Source organism: Myotis davidii, unplaced genomic scaffold (assembly GCF_000327345.1).
Source record: "Myotis davidii unplaced genomic scaffold, ASM32734v1 scaffold70, whole genome shotgun sequence".
Lineage (NCBI taxonomy): Eukaryota > Metazoa > Chordata > Mammalia > Chiroptera > Vespertilionidae > Myotis > Myotis davidii.
The window spans coordinates 554,577-572,950 of NW_006282434.1; the positions used below are offsets into that span (position 1 = coordinate 554,577).

General features: G+C 36.1%; 1 protein-coding gene across 1 annotated transcript in view; it reads right to left on the reverse strand.

The window, feature by feature from the left end:
* The window catches only part of VWA8 (von Willebrand factor A domain containing 8), a 368,307-nt gene that overhangs the window by 345,698 nt on the left and 4,235 nt on the right, over positions 1-18,374 (reverse strand). The window contains exon 2 of the mRNA XM_015559449.1: positions 2,002-2,132. Coding sequence (XP_015414935.1) covers positions 2,002-2,132 — 131 coding nt within the window. The remainder of the gene's footprint in view (positions 1-2,001; positions 2,133-18,374) is intronic.

The following is an 18,374-nucleotide window of genomic DNA, read 5'->3' on the forward strand; positions in this document are numbered from 1 at the left end:
GTTTCTGTGTTTGTTTAGCTTCTATAATTGCAACATTGTTTCTTAGAGTGCAGTTCAGAGGCCGGCAGCAGCAGGCAGGGAACCTTGGCTTCCTCCATCATTGGAGCAAGCAAGCCTCCTGTTCGCTTCAGCTGCCTGGCTGCCAGCAGCCATCTTGGTTGGCAGTTAATTTGCATATCTCACTGATTAGCTGATGAGAAGGGTAGCAAAGTTATGGTTAATTACCATGTTTGTCTATTATTAGATAGGATAGATTGTACCACCGTAATACCCTGAACTGCCACATCAAGGATATGCGCAGTTTTGACAGCTTCCTAGGACTCTGCATCAGCCAAAATGAGCACACAATCTCCCCAGCTGCTGCTGCAGAGAAGCAGTCTGAGCGAGCTCAGAAACAGCGCCCGAGCAGCAGGTGGAGGAGGCGGCAGTGGTCTGCTGAGTTTTTTTAACTATCTATAGAACTGCTTTTATATGACGTAAATATAGACGTGACTATCAGATTATTTCTACTTAATTTCTCATTGATTCAGCAGGCTTGCCCCCAAATTTCTGCTTTTATAGACCTCCTTTTCTGTGGCTGTTACTAAGTTAAGCATAGTACCCACTGCAGAGTTTGCGAGGCAGCTTAGGCTGGTAAGTTTTCTTAAGGTGCATTTCCACATCCTAAAGCTGCCTCAAATCTATTTCACAATTTAAAGTTTATTTTGTTTTAACATAAAGGCATCACCCTTATAAACTTATGTTGCATTTTTAACCAAGGAGATTTCTAAAATCTCCTACCCCTTCTCATTCCACATTCCTTCCAAACAAGCTTCCAAGTCTTGCCAGAATCAAAACAAAGTGAGATACTGTAGTCTTTGAAATTAGTCAGGTGGAAAGTGCACATCTTAAAATGAAAGAGGTTCTAGAATTTGAATTTTTGGTAGCTGGCTCTGCATTCTTAAATAGGACAGATTTGCCTTGTATATTAATAAAGTGAGGATCGGGATACAAGGCATACAATGGCACATTATACCTCACAAACTGGTTCTAGGAACAAAAGATATGAGATGTATGGGCTAGAGGTACTGAGGTTCTGAACTGCTCATTGTATTATCATTCCTGTCCTACATGATTTTGTGAGCAACAAAATAATTTCACCAGTGACATAAAAGAGTACACAAAGTATATTTCAGCAGCATATTAATGAATTAATATCAAGAACACAAGGAAAATTTAAGAAAGATTTTTCTCTTCATCCTAAAAAGTATATTCAGAGCAAAGCAACTTCATTTGATAACATCCTTCCTCGAATCACTAGAACAATACCTATTAATGAAGACAAAATAAAAAGAAGTCTTGTAATATTTTTGGGGGGGGTTGAAAATTGAGTACTTCAACTCACTTCACAATGTGCTTATAGAACTGCAAACATTTAAAAGGATAACGTGTCAGAAAGGAGAAATAATATGAGATTTGAAGTCTAGCTCCATCATTCCCTAGCTGAAGAGAGCTTGAGCGAGTAATTTAATGAATTTGTTTTCTCATCTATTTAAAGAAAAAAAGAGAGAGCATATAACACATGAGATAGTCTACAAACCCTAGGCTCTCTTTCTAAAGACCATATAATATCAAAAAGTCAAGAGAATTATTTGGCCTTTTAAAATGTGGATCTGAGATAAGAGAATGTTCCCTAAGTACTAAAAAACTAAGTTTTGTTTTGTAATCTCAGAGTTGCTGATTTTATCTGCTATTCATTGACTGAATTTGTATTTCCTTTCCACTGGAAGTGGAGAACTTTCTAGTTACAACAAAAATTTGCTAAAGCTATGAAAAGTAATACACTTGCTTTGCAAATAACTTATTCCAAACTATTTATAAACAAATCAGCCTCCAACATTAACAATTTTTTTCAGTAATGACTAATCCTCATATTTTTATAAATTCTTAATCTTAATTAATTTTTCAACATAACTTATCAATGTTAAGACCCTTAGGAATGCACAAGAATTGACTGCTCACCAGGTACTGCATAGCAACAGAGCGTCGAAGAGGCCCAGGAGGTCCTATTAGAAAGACATCCTGCCCCAGGAGATCCTTCTGCATTATCCATCTTAGATGCTGAATTACAGATTGAGCCAGAGAGTCTGAAACTTTAAAGGGAGGGGAGAGGGAATATAAAGTGAAATGCAGATCAAACTACTACATATAATATAAACCTCCAAGCAATCAATGAAAATTGTATATTATATTAAAATACATACACACATGCATAAACACATCCATTGATACATACACCTGGTGAATTTTCACAGTTTTACAATAAAAACATCATTATCGATATTAAAACAGGACAAAGTTTATGATATCACAAAGAGGTACATAACACTTAAAAGCTTATAAGAACATTTGAACACTCATCTGTAAGTGTCACTAAAGGAATGAAAGTGATTCTCAAGTATGATATAAAGAATAGTATCTTATTTATCTGTTTTATACTCCACCCTTTTTGTTCTAAAAGGGGATATGATAAAATCATCCCAGACAATTAATGATTATTGTAGTCTTTTAAAATTTAAGAAAACTATATTATAACTTAGTTGGCAATGAGATGTGAGATCTCAAACTTCACAGTTAAAAAGTTTTATGGAAAAAAAAGTTTTATGAACACTTAAATGCGTTCTTTAGAAATTGTCTATTCTTCTATACCAACTCTTTTGGGAATAGAAGATTACTCCATTCAATGCCCTTCTAAGTCTACTATTAAATCACACATCAATCTGCTCATCTGCCTAAGCATTTTCTGAAATGTTTGAGTTAATACAATTACTTTGTGTTTACTCATTTGTAAATCACCCAGTGAACCAGCAGGTGCATTCCTAGGTATATAAGAAAAACTCTCACTCCTGTACATTAGGGAACACATAAAATACTCATAGCAATGTTATTCAAAATAAAATTGGAGGCAGGAGATGGATAAAATACACACAGTGGAATGCTATATAATGACAAAAACAGAATAAACTACCACTACTTCGAACAATATGTTTAACTCTTAAAAGGTATAATATTGAGTGCAGAAATTAATTCTCAGAATAAATCACATTTGGTACTATTTTGATAAAACTCAATAAACTAGCAAATTGAATTCATTATAAATATACACATATACAATAAAACAGTACTTGAAAAAGAAAAAATACAATAAATGATAAATTCAGGAAAATGGTTATCTGGGCATGGAATCAGATTCTCATAGTTTTAATGGTATTGGTAATATTTTCCTTCTTTTACTGCCCCTCAATAATAATGATACTAGTTATAATTTATTTCATACTTGTCAAGTACCAGGTAAAAATACAAATGATTTTTTGTATAGTGTCGCATCTAGATCTCACAACATATAATATGTAAGGATACAGACCTGAACTGAACTGCTCAAATCCCAATTCTGTTTACTAGCTATGTAACCTTCCTCAGCTATTTAAACCCTCTGTGCTCAGTTTCTCCAACTGTATAATGGAGATGATAAATGTACTGAGTTATAAAGTTGTTATGAAGAGTAAATCAGCATTTTAAAATGTCTGATAATATACTACCATATAAGCATTTGTTAAATGCTCATTACCCTTTGTCCACAGGTGACAAATGCATAAACCAGGAGTTAGACCTAAACTGTTTTAGTCCAAAGCTTGCATTCCAGCCATATGTCTAATTGCACTTCCAAAATCTTTTTAACAGGCTCTCCCTTCAGGTCCAATATTTTCCCTATAAGTGTAGACCTCACCTGAGTCCATTAAATTTAGTAGACTTGCTTTTCTGGACATTAATACTATTTTTTGGATTTTGGTGATACCAATAGCATATTTAACTCCTTTTATTAAAATTTTAAATTCATTCTGTTGTTTACATTATGTTATCAAAGGACCCACTTCTCAAAAAAATTTTTTTAAATCCCATTTCCACTTACATTTTAGTATAGTGTATTTTGTCAAAGAAAATATTTGTCAGGAAATTGCATTAAACCACTGAGAGAAAGCATTACGTACTGCTGTGTGGTGTCTGTGGTGTATTTTACATTAATGCTTGAAACTAGCTGTATTTTTAGTATAGCCTCAAGAAGGCATGAGTCATACTTAAAAGCATTCCAGAAATAGAAACAAGATGTAAGACTGTACATTAGGAACATCTGCAAAACAAACTGCCAAACTGCCATGCATAACCTAATATAAATACACAGCCCAGTGCATGACAGAAATCCCCAACCTCAATGTTTTCAGGCACAAGAAGCTACCTTCTAGGAGTCCACATAGTAATACAATTATGTCATAATAATACCAGAGAGCTTGATCCTATATCCTATAATTTCCTTCTCTACGTAAGAATAAAACATCTGGTTCATGTTGAGGTAAATGCCTTATTCAATTCCTAGCCAATACTTATTTAAAAAAAAAAAATATATATGTACTATTTTTGCCCAGGCATATTCAAGGACTTTAAAGTAATTCTACAAAAGGTACATAAATTATAATTTTCTCCCTCCACAGACTCAAATTTGTGAGATATATACATAAATTAAAATTTCAGAAAATTATGCATAGTTCAAATTCCGTTATAACAAATCCTTCAAAACTAGTGAGGTTTTCTTACTGTCCCAAGAGACAACATAATATACCATAACGGAAAGAAAAAGTCTTTGAAGCCAAACAGACCAAGTTGTGATTTCTCATTCTGTCCTTTACCAATATTCTTGGACAAATATTCTGAATCTTCTGGGTCTAAGGTTCCTAATTTTCAAAAGACAGGGAATAACACTTACTGAGCATGGTTATTGTGAGGATCAGTAAAGCCCCTCATCCAGCCCTTCAGTCAGTAAGAACCAAGTATGAAAGGGGATTAAAAAGACTGATCATACCAAGAGATAACAAGAATATGGAAGAACTATAATTCTTTCTCATTACTGGTAAAAATATAAAATAATACAACCACTTTGGAAAAGAGAATGGCAGTTCCTTAAAGTTCAATACTTACCACGAGATATAGCCATTCACTACTAGCTATTTACACACACAAAGAGAAAGCATATGTGTGTACAAAGAATTGTACATGAAGGTTCAGAGCAGCTTTATTTCAAGATCCTCAAAATGGTAACAATAAATCTATCAACAGGTGAATAAACAAATTTCAATATTTCCAAACCATGGAATACTACTCAGCAAAAATGGAATGAACTATTAAGACATATAACATGGAAGACTCTCAAAAAAAGTATGCTGATAGGAACGGGAAAAAAAGGGAATATATTGTATGATTCCACTTATATAAAATTTTAAAAAATCCAAATAAATCTATAAGCAGATAAATGATTCCCAGAGAATATAGGAACTAGGTATATTATAAGGGGTACATGTAAACTTTGAGGGAGAAATGAATTTATGTAATCAGTATTTTTATTATAGTAATGTTTCATGATTATATACATACTAGAGGCCCAGTGCATAAAATTTGTGCACTGGGGGATGAGGGGATTGTCCCGCAGCCCAGCCTGCACCCTCTCCAATCTGGGACCCCTCGAGGGGCTTGGGCTTGTGGGAATCAGGTCTAAACCGTCAGTCGGACATCCCTCTGGGACTGCTGGCTCCCAACCACTCGCCTGCCTGCTTGCCTGATTCCCCCCTAACCACACCCCTGCCAGCCCGATCACCCCCAACTGCCCTCCCCTGCCAGCCCAGTCTTCCCTAACTGCCCTCCCCTGCAGGCTTGGTCACCCCCAACTGCCCTCCCCTGCCGGCCCAATTGCCCCCAACTGCCCTCCCCTACCAGCCATTTTGTGACCATATGGGGGCGAACAGCTTGTGTGAGGATGTGATCGTAAATTTGCATATTACCTCTTTATTATATAGGAGGCTTGTGGGAATCAGGTCTAAACCGTCAGTCGGACATCCCTCTGGGACTGCTGGCTCCCAACCACTCGCCTGCCTGCTTGCCTGATTCCCCCCTAACCACACCCCTGCCAGCCCGATCACCCCCAACTGCCCTCCCCTGCCAGCCCAGTCTTCCCTAACTGCCCTCCCCTGCAGGCTTGGTCACCCCCAACTGCCCTCCCCTGCCGGCCCAATTGCCCCCAACTGCCCTCCCCTACCAGCCATTTTGTGACCATATGGGGGCGAACAGCTTGTGTGAGGATGTGATCGTAAATTTGCATATTACCTCTTTATTATATAGGATGCCAAAATTTGGAAAATTTATCATTTTAAAGCTATGAAATTTATTATATCTAATTTATATTTAGTCACACTGTTAAAAAATATTATAATAGTGAATTAAAATTTAACAATGTTTATTATTTGCCTTATGAATGATTGGGTTTTATCCTTTCTGATTTTTAGTGTTTTACAAGTTTTCTATATTGACTGTTTTTATTCTTGTAATAGGAACAGAGGTTTTTTAAAAAAACTGTATTGCAAAATAATAATAGCCATACTGGAAGTAGGGGAGAACTGTGATAGAGAAAGTAACAATATAATAGGTGACATATATTAAGAATATTTTGACTGAAAATTAGATCACAAAATACCCAAAGTTCAATTTGCAACTCAGACTCCCAAAGTGCTTATCTATAAGGTGTTGCTAAATTAAGATAATTTACTAAAGATATATTTGTTGGTCTTAGTACTCATGACAAGATGTTGACAACCAAAACTGTAAAATGAAACCAAGGAATGACCTTTGGTTATGAACATTATCTCAGAAGAACCAGGAATTTTCAGGTCCTGTCAAATGAGTCCAAATTCTTTAAACATAAAGTATGAACTTTCTATTTTTATAAGTCAAATTAGAGAAAAAGCAATTAAAACATAATGAATGTATTCTTTACTTTGAAAAAAGTTTCATTTTAAACATGGGTTTTTTATTAGATTTGGCTAATACTTACTTATCATAAGAAAAATCCAAAATGTAAAAAAAAATTATTTTATTTATTTATTTTTATACTAGAGGCCCGGTGCACAAAAATTTGTGCACTGCGGGGGTGGGGGGTGGGGTCCCTCAGCCCAGCGTGTGCCCTCTCCGCAGTCTGGGACCCCTCAGGGGATGTACGCCTGCTGGCTTAGGCCTGTTCCCCAGGGGAGCGGGCCTACGCTGGCAGTCAGACATCCCTCTGGCAGCCCAGGAGCCCTCGGGGGATGTCCACTTGCCAGCGGGGGGCAGGCCTAAGCTGTAGTCGGACATCCTTAGCGCTGCTGAGGAGGCAGGAGAGGCTCCCACCACAACCGGTGGGGGCTGGCTGGTTTGCCCTGAAGGGTGTCCCAGATCAGGGTGGGGGTCCCGCTGGGGTGCTTGGCCAGCCTGGATGAGGGGATGATGGCTGTTTGCAGGCCTCCTCCTTGCTCCAGGTCCATGGCTGCCAGCTGCCATCTTGGTTTGGTTCATTTGCATATAGTCGCTCTGATTGGTTGGTAGACGTGGCTTGTGAGGTAGCAAAGGTATGGTCAATTTGTATGTTTCTCTTTTACTAGATTAGATATTTTTATTGACTTCAGAGAGGAAGGGAGAGTGAGAGAGAGATAGAAACATTAATGAGGAGAGAGAATCCTTGATTGGCTGCCTTCTGCACACCCCCTACTGGGGATCAAGCCCGAAACCCGGGCATGTGCCCTTGACCAGAATCGAACCGGGGACCCTTCAGTCTGCAGGCCAACACTCTATTTGGTTCAGTCTGAGCCAAACCAGCTAGAGTGATGTAAAAAAAATTTTAAATGATCTATCTTTAACCCCTCCTATTCTTAATCCCACTCCTAAGGCAATACACCAGAAGGAAATAAAAGTTTAAGAGCGTGAAATATATCCTTCAACATTTCTCTCTGAATATAGAATACCTGTAAAAGGTGTTTAAAAAATTTTTTTAAACAAAAATGGTATCAGACTTTATATACTACTCTACAGTCTGCAATTTTTTTTTAACAGTATCACATGGACAGCCTCTTGGTTGTCTAATCTTTTTAAACAGCTGCAGAAGATAACATGACATGGGTATATAATAACTTATTCAATCATTCCTCTTGATTCACTATGATAGCTTCTAGTTTTTGTCACTACCAAAAACACCAAAAATGCTGGAATATATGTTGTATACAAATATCCTCTTTTATGTGCTGGTTTTTCCCTTAATGGATAAAACCTAAAAAGAGACTTCTACATCAAAAGGTAGGTATATTTTTTATTTTAATAGTTACTACTATATTATTTTCCAAAGAGGTCGTATGTACTCATGCTTATTCCAGCAATGTATGAAAATGACACTTCTCTGCAACCTTGTAGGTACTAAACATTACAATACTTTAAAATTTTGACCCACGTTATGCATGAAAAGTTCTATTTTATTGTATCATTTGTATCTAACTATTAACCATTGTTAGAACATATGTACATACACTTATTGTCCATTTGGACTTCATTTCCTGTGGCATGCCTACTTAAATCCTTTGCCTGTCTTCTACTGGATCACATGATGTTTCTCATCAACTTGTAAGGTATAGTTGTATATTATGGGTATTAATCCTCTGTCTATTGTGTGTTATATATACATTAAAAATGTGATTTTTGAGTTACATGGTTTACTGCTTGAAGTCATTTTCTCTTTAAACAATGTTATAAATGGTGACTGAATTACCAGGTGGATCCAAAGAAACCTATATAACATATTATAGAGCTCAAAAATTGTATGTCTGCAATGAAAGTTGCAGAAAACAACAGTCATTCAACAGAAAAGAAAATGCATCAAAAAATGTTGAGCTATCTTGAATATTGTACCTGGGAGAAAGAAGACTGAAGAAAAATTGGGCACTGAATAAAGATTGCTGAAGAGACTCTAGAGCAGCTGTGGGCAAACTACGGCCCGCGGGCCGGATCCGGCCCGTTTGAAATGAATAAAACTAAAAAAAAAAAGACTGTACCCTTTTATGTAATGATGTTTACTGTGAATTTATATTAGTTCACACAAACACTCCATGCATGCTTTTGTTCCGGCCCTCCCGGCCCTCCGGTCCAGTTTAAGAACCCATTGTGGCCCTCGAGTCAAAAAGTTTGCCCACCCCTGCTCTAGAGGAAACCTCAGGCCACCTTAAAGGGTTTTAAAGTGATGGAACTCTTCTGATGGAACTCTTCCTTTTGAGGGCTCTATTTTTAAAAATACATCTAAAGAAATCTCAAATGAAATCCTTTCCTCAAATTCTAGTGTAATGAGAGGCAATTAGTGCAACCATTAAAAATAAGGTAAAGCTTAAGGATTGGAGGCCTTGTTTCGCAGACTGTTTTTCAAGCTCTGACTCTATTAAGTAAGAGAATCTTAGTCACACCTTCCTGGAGGCCATCTGTGTAAGCTTGTCACTAATTCATTACAGCTGACAAGGGCTGCAATGGCTGTTCCACATCATCTACATTTACACAAAAATGACAGTTTTTTCCATAGTGTTCTGTCATTTATGATGCTGGTTTCTCAACCCTCTTAAAATTATTTATAAACTAAAAACAAAGATACCACCCCCCCCCCGAAAAAAAAACAACACCTCTCATCCTGCTGACTTTATGCCAAAACATTTTAAAAGCAGTTTTGTAATTCTTGCAAAATATCTTTGTGGGCCCTAATTGCCTGGATAAGAGGTCAGTGTGTCCAGTAAAACTTAAATGACCTCACATATAATTAATCCACAGACTGCAACAAAAAAGTTATATAATGAAGTTGAAATATCTCGAAGGTCAGGTTTAAAGTTATCTATTGAACACTGCTACCCAGGAGCACAACCTCATAAGGCAAACCTGGAAGAAATACCAACTTTGATACTATATAGTTTAACTTCAAGCACAAAAACATGAAGGAAATCTCTTATCAAAAGCTGTCAATTTCATCTAAGCGATAAGATTCAGCTTTCATACAAAAAGGGAAGAAAAGCTTTAATTATCCACTTCAATACTTGCAGGTGAGAGACCAGGGGCTAAGATGATAAGGGGAAGTTGTAATGGTCAAGGCAGGAGGTGGAAAAACCTAGATAATAAAAAAACTGAAGAGCAATCCAACTCCTTGTGTCCACTACATGACAGGCACTGGGCTATATAGATGCTGGAGACAGAAAAGATGGCCTACTGTGCCCAACACTGTGACAACTGACTGAAAATATAAACATTCATTATCTCAATCAGACAGTCACCAATTGAAGAAATTTTACTTTGATGAGGTAATATGCTTTCCTGGGGTTTTTAATAGAATTTCAGACTTCCACTTACGAATATTTCCAGTCTACAGTATCGGCCAGGCCAGTTAGAAGGATTTCTACCCTTCTATTAGAGAAATGTTAAATATGAATATCAAAGTTCATATTTCAACATAGTGACTTTCATTTCTTCATTACCAAAAGACAACAGTGAGTTTCAGTGCTCTGAATACTCTGATAAAGACAGAAATAAATAGCACTGCCATGCCTCAGCTATTCCAATATTTTTCAATAACTTTTCACAATTCTAGAAGAGTTTCTTTCATACTCCAGGAGTTATTTTATTTTGTTTTTTGTTTGTTTGTTTGTTTGTTTTTGGTTTTTTCCCCCCAGGAGTTATTTTAAAGAACAGGAGCCAGAGACACTGAGATAAACCATGAAAGAAAAATCAAACTGAAGTCAGGAAATTTAGGTTTTGCTACTAATTAATGAGTCTTCGGACCTCTTTCTCATGGTCCTACCTTCCTAGCTATAAAAGGAGTTTCAGAGAGAATAATAATTGCTAAAGTTCCTTTCTTTAACCAAAGTCTATCATTTTATGTCTCATTTGAAAATATTAAATATTCAAAAGGCAAAAAGCTAAATTGAAGCATAAATACAGGAAGCAAAGCAATGTATTATCAAAGTTCAACAGAATACCATTTCCAAAATACTTTTTAAATAGCTCCAAGAGAGGGAAAAAAAATCCATCAAAGTTTTCTAATAACCAAAACCCATAATTTCTAATCAATCATATAATAGCAAACAAAAGAACTATAGTTTTCCCATTGGGAAACTGTCCCCAAGAGAAGGCAGAAATAGTTCAAAGAATACAATGTTTTAACTTAATACAGTAAACAGATGTAAAAAATATGTTATAGTATGCAATACAATATACCTGTCCAACCAATATGTAGCAACCACATAATACTTATGTGGATGCATAAGATTTAGTTGATTTAGCTCAGCCACTATTTCAAGTTAAACAAACTCCCAGTCTTTTTCTAACAACTGGGCACAGTTGTTCATAAGAAAAACTATGTAACAACCTACTACTGGGTAAAACATAAGAGACATGCACCAACATCTTTTTGCTGTTGTTGTTGTTAATCCTCACCTGAGGATATTTTTTCCAGTTGATTTTTTTTTTAGAGAGAGAGTGAAAGGGAGGGAGGGGGAGTGAGAGAGAAACATCAATGTGAGATAGACTCATCAATTAGTTGTCTACCACACCCACTTCCAGGGCCAGAGATGGAATCTGCAACCCAGGTATATGCCCTTGACCAAGAATCGAACCTGCGACACTTCGGTGTGATGGCTGACACTCTCACTAGAGCCACACCAGCCAGGGCTGCATCATAATCTTGAAATACAAAAAATAATAGATAAGGATACTTATCTTGTGCATATGGTAGGAATAATAATGAATGAATAGCAAGCACAGAAAATGCAAATTGGTGCCTATGGACCATCCAACTGCTTTAAATATAAACTCTCCTCAGATAAATTTCAAAAGGCAACACACAAAAAAATGAAACTTTTTTATTACATAAGAGATGCATGAAAACAGTAATAAAAATGGAAAATAACCAAAATGGGGTTTTGGTGACAATTTATGGGAGTTTTCCTATATTTAAAAATAGATATCTTTTACACTTGCAAAATATAAAAATACATTCATTCAAAGCCTATGTTTACAAGTTTAAAAATTTATATTATTGCTAAGAACCACTGAATCCTTAAAGCTAATATTAATTAATTCTCTCACTTAATAAGATCCCCCAAGTGATTAAACATTTGTGACTATGACAAAATATTTCAATAGACCCCAGATAGTAGACTACAGCATATTAGTTGTTAAAAGGAGGGATAATCTTGCCTTAACCAGTTTGGCTCAGTGGCTAGAGCATCGTCCTGTGGACTGAAGGGTCCCAGGTTCGATTCCACTCAAGGGCACATGCCTGGTTTTCAGGCTTGATCCCCAGTAAGAGGTGTGCAGGAGGCAGCCAATCAATGATTCTCTCTCATCATTGATGTTTCTATCTCTCTCCTTCTCCCTCCTCTTCTCTCATCGTGGATGTTTCTCTCTCTCCCTCTTCCTTCCTCTCTGAAATCAATAAAAATATATTTTTTAAAAAATAATAAAATAAAATAAAAGAAGGGATGCCCTGTAATGTCTGATCACTGGGGTGTACACCTGAAACTAATACAACAATGTATGTCAACTGTAATTAAAAATAAGAAATGATTTTTAAAAAGAAAAGGTAAACAAGTAAAAGAAAAGAAGGGATGCCCTGGCTGGGTGGCTTAGTTGGTTACAGGCTCATCCCGTGCACCAAAAAGGTTGCAGGTTTGATTCCTAGTCAGGGCACATACCTAGGTTGTGAGCTTGATCCCCGATTGTGGCTGGTACGGAAAACAACAGATCAATGTTTCTTTTTCACATTGATGTTTCTCTCTCTCTCTTTTTTCCTCTTTCTCTAAAAACCAGTAAAAAGATACCCTTGGGTAAAGATTGAAAAAAAAGAGGGGATAGATAGCTATCCTCTGTTGAAAGCTATCAGACAATGACTACGCTTCATGTTTAGGTGAGACTGAAAAGGCCAACATTCTTTCCACACTATAAATACATTAAGTTTGATCTTTGAAATGAAATTAAAGCTTATTTGAAGAGTCTATGCTATTTGTGATCCTGCAAACAACCTGAGGGCTAATTCAAAATCAAATCTAGATAAACTGTATTCCAGATTAATCTTTTAAGAGTAAGACTGATAAAGAATAAATATCTTTAGCACATGGCTTAGGCAAAATCAGAGCAACCCTTAGTAATCCCATACTCAACAGAGTCATTAGCATGGAATGATGGAAAATGAAAAGGAACAAGAATCAGGAGATTGGGAAAATGGTTGTGTCAGGAATTCATATTTATTTGAGCCCTATGTGCCAGGCACTATTCTACACACTTCACATATGCTATTTGATTTAATCCTTATGATATATCCATAGGTTGAAATGATCATCCCCATATACGCAAGGAGACTCAGAGCAGTTAAATGACTATAGAAATTAACATATCTAAAAATTAAAAGGAAAATGAAATTCACACATCTAAAAAGTAATACTGACAAAATTTTAAATATAATTTCCCTCTAAGTAAGTTGTTACCCTATAGAACTCAGACTACATAAAAGTCTTCCTATTGTCTATTAACAGTGGATATTATTCCTCATTTCTGAAGTTTATTTAAAAAGTTAGCCACATTCGTAATAAAAAGCCAGAAATCAGAAAAATGAGTGATTTTTTTCAATTACTATGTACCTATGGCATGTAAGGTGTTACAGATATATTTTTCTCTAGATAAGTATAATAACTTAACTAGTCTCACCCCTGAAAAGAAAGCCTATCTATTACAATAATATAATTAGGCATAACTAATAAACAATGAACATTAAAAGTAACTATCACTTCTAGTTAGCTTAAAGAGAATTACAAGAGCATTTCATTTCCAATCTAACAACCAGAACAAGTCAGTTAATCAATCAAAAACAAGTTTCTTAAAAACCCATCATACAAGTAAGGATACAAAGAAACCTTAATGAACTAAATTCTAAAAAGTAATGAGCCCTCTCAAGGAGAGAAAAGACACAGAGCTGGTTTTCATCCCTGGTACAATGACAAGAGGAGGAAGGATCTGCCATAGATGTGTCATGATAAACAAGGTAAACTTTATAAAAAAAAAAAATTTTAAAACAACAAAGTAAGCTTTTAACAAACTTACAATGGACACACATGGCCTGGCAGATAAATTAATCTACTGAGAAGTCCCAGTCACAGAGAAAATCTCCACCTACCCACCAACTCTTTTCCATTGGCCTTCACTAAGTATACAGGGGTATACAGTAAAAACCAGGTGAAGGACAGATGCTGAGAAACATTCTTCCTGAAGAATGCTGGGCCTTTCTCCTTAAAGCAAGTCAACAACACAAAAAGGCTGAAGGCGGGGACAGAAAAAGCAGCAGAAATCCCTCCAAGGCACTTCAGGTCTTCACCCAGTGCAAGGTAGCAGCTCTCAAGGATGGAGCTGAGATAAAAGAGCTGAGATCAATCCTTCTGAGACACTCTTGATCTTCACTGACATGGCCTCTGAAGAATAGAGGCAGGGCAACAGGAGAAGAGAGATCTGATTGCAAACGCAGAATACAGGATTGAATAGCAAAGAGAATTCACCAGTAATCCAAAGATCTGGCAGCTATAAAGCAAAGAGATTGGCTATGATTTGTAGAGCTTGAGATGGAGATATAAAACATTAAAAAACTCTGGAATCTCACCAGAATTCAGATCCCAAACCTGCTGAAGGGAAAATCCTGATCCTTTCCTCAAAATATGTAAAGAAAGCTCTTTAGCTTTAAATGGAATGGAATGAAAGTATCAACAAAGCTCAGGACCTCTGAAACCCACTCTTCCATAAAAATAAGAACACTGGCAAAATTTGTCAAAAATTAACTTTTTCAGAACTCTAGTAATTTACAAAAGACTTTCAACAATCTGACATTTATTCAAGAAAAAATGGGTGAACCTCCCTAAGAACAATGAGCTTTGTGGTGTTTTAACTTGCCCTGTTTCATCTCTCTCCCCATCTCTTTAATAGTCTTGAACACCAACTGCTCACAACAATGGTGAAAATCAGTAGTCTGGCAACCACTGAGGGGGCCAGAACAGGGTCAGAGCTCCTCAAAGCCCCACCTCCAAGGAACTATCTATATTGACCTGTGTAGTAGCTCCCTGAAAAGCTCCATTCTTAGAATTTGTCTTTATTTGACCCACTCAGAACTCCCTGTGTGCAAACAGCACTACCCTAAGGTCTTTGTCAAAAAAAAACAGCAACACTTGCTTAACAACACAGCTGCCTGAGGGAGCAAAACCTGTTAGAGCTAAGGTAAGAATGACAAAAAGACTTAAAAAAAAAAAAAAACCTTAAAAGGAAAACCTGGGAATGAGATGTCCAAAGGAAGCTTTGAAAAGCTCCTGTGTATGCTTAGCTGTCTAGAAGGCCATGCACACGTCAGGAAAATCCTGAGAAGGGCCTAATCTCACACAGCTGGCTGATTCTAAGGCTTTACACAAGCAGGAAATAAAGGCTAAGACACACTTGTAAGCCATCTGTAGAACACTCAAATCATGCCCAACATGCACACAGAGATCCTAGGCAAAGCTGAGAGAACTTATTTGTTCAAGGCATTTAAGAAATTTCTATCCAATCAGACACTTCAGTGGCTGCACATGACAAAGAATACAAACTTTAGAAAAATAATCTATGGAAGTCAGTGAACAAACAAACAGCAACAACAATAAGCAAAAACAAACCTTGGGGAAAGGAGGAATCTGATTCCCAGAGTTGCCACATTATATTATTCAATATGTCTGCCTTCCAACAAAAAAATCTATAAGAAACACATAGAAATAGGAAATTATAGCCCCTACATAGAGGAAAAAAGGCAGTGAATAAAAACTATCTTTGAGGAAGCCAGACATTGAACTTAGTAGACAATATTTTAAATGAGCTATTACAAATATGTTCAAAGAACTAAAAATAAGCATGTCTACAAATTAAAGGAAAGCCTGTCAACAATATCTCACCAGAAAATATCAAAAAGAAACAAATTATTTAAAAAATTCGAATAGAAATTCTGAAGTTGAAAAGTACAATAAGTAAAATTTAAAAATTCACTAGAGGAGCTCAACAACAGATGTGGGCAAGCAAACCTGAATACAGGTCAACTAAGATTATCCAGTCTAAGGAACAGAAAAGAAAAAAATTAAAAAGGGCCTCAGAAATCCATGGGACGCCATCTAATATACTAATATACACATACTGAGAGTCCCAGAAAGCGAGAAAAAGAAAGAAAGAACAATAAATAACAAGGAAAAAAATTTTCTACCAACAATGATGGTCATTTTAAAAATTGCACTCTAATGCATGATAACTTAAGTACCATTACCTTTTTAGGATTACCTTGGTAATAAATCAAATATACTAGTCTTGTTTTAAATTTAAATTTTTACAAATTATATAAAACAATAAAGAATAATTGCTAAAACGACTCCCCCAAAATGATGGGAAAAATTAATCTGCACATGCAAAAAGCTCAACAACCTCAAAAAAGGTAAAACCCAAAGAGATTTGTTATCACACAAACCATAGCCAAACTATCAAAAGCCAAAGCCAAACAGAGGATCTTGATAGCACAAAGTAAAGTGATTCATCACATAGAGGAGGATCCTTAATAAAATTAATAATGACTCATCAGAAACTATGGAGGCCATAGGCAGTAATATGGCATATTCAAAGTGCTAAAAGAAAAGAAAACTGTCAAACAAAAATTCCATATCCAGTAAAATTATCTTTTAAGCAATAAAGACAAAATCAAGAAATTTCCAGATAAACAAATACTAAGAGAACTCATCCGCAGCAGATCTCCCCTACAAGAAATACTAAAGGAAATCCTTCCTTCATGCTGAAATTAAAGCATACAAGATGTAACTCAAATCCACACAAAGAAAGAATACCAGTCACAGTAACTACATCAAATCCTCAATTTTGTGGACTTCAATTTAATGGACCTCTTATTAAATGGACAAAATTTCCAGTCCATATGTCTTATGTGAAAATTAATACCCTATTAATTTAAATGCTTTTAACCAAGATTTGCTTATAATTAAATTAACAGGTTATTTTTTTTGTTATTAATTCACTGTTATTTTCTTTTCTTTTTTTAAATATATTTTATTGGTTTTTTACAGGGAGGAAGGGAGAGAGAGAGCTAGAAACATCGATGAGAGAGACATCAATCAGCTGCCTCCTGCACATCTCCCACTGGGGATGTGTCCGCAACCCAGGTACATGCCCTTGACTGGAATCGAACCCGAGACCCTTCAGTCCGCAAGCCGACGCTCTATCCACTGAGCCAAACCGGTTTCGGCAATTCACTGTTATTTTCAACAAATTTTAGCAAATAGGTCATATGTTGGAAAAAACAATAAAGTAATTCGCCAACATCAGTAAATATTACATACCTACAACTATAGTCTACACATTTAAATCCAAGAGTCACCACTCACAAATAATGTTCAGGGAATGAGTAGCACGTGAGCACATCGCATCAAGCCTTCACTGGTTCTGTTGTTGCTTGGCGAGACTTTCTGCAGCAGTTTTAACTAGTGCTGGTGAGCCACGCCCTAGCCACGTGCATTTGTTTATTAGAGGTGACTGGTGAGTGCACACATTTACTAGGCCTATTCAGTATCAATTTAAAATTATAGTAATGCATATGGAAAACTTTTCTGTGAAATTAAATTTTTCATACATACTTAATTGTAATTACACAAACGTGTCTACATAAGTAAAAACAGTAAACTAACTTGTCAATTTTTTAACATACATGTTTGGAAAACCTATTTGATTATATAATGAACTTTTGGCTTTAATGAACACCCCCTTGTCCAAATTAGTCCATTACATCGAGGTTTTACTGCACATATGCAAACAGAAAGACAGCATAAACATATTTTTGTTTGTAACTCTTCTTACTGTGCCAGTAAACTTTTAATGAATAAAGCTATAATTAGTATAGCAATGACAGCACAAAGGAAGTGGAAAGGGAACAGAGCGAAGTTTCTGTATACTATTGAATGAATTTAAGTTAGTATTAATCTGAACAAGTTTGTTTTAAGTTAAATTGTTAATTGTAATCCTTGAGTGGACCACTAAGAAAATATCTCAAAAAACAGAGTAAAACAACAAGAGAGCCCACTGCATGGGAGAACATATGTGCCAATGTTACATCTGAAAAGGGTTTAATCTCCAAAATTTATAGGAACTCATACAACTTAACAAAAGGAAGATGAACAATTCAATCAAAAAAATGGGCAAAGGACCTAAATAGATACTTTCGAAAGTGGACATACAGAAGGCCAAGAGACATATGACGACATGCTCAAAGTCACTAATCATCTGAGAGATGCAAATCAAAATGACAATGAGATACCATTTAACACCTGTCAGAATGGCTATCATCAACAAATCAACAAACAACAAGTACTGGCAAGCTTGTGGAGAAAAAGTAACCCTAGTGCACTGCTGGTGGGAAT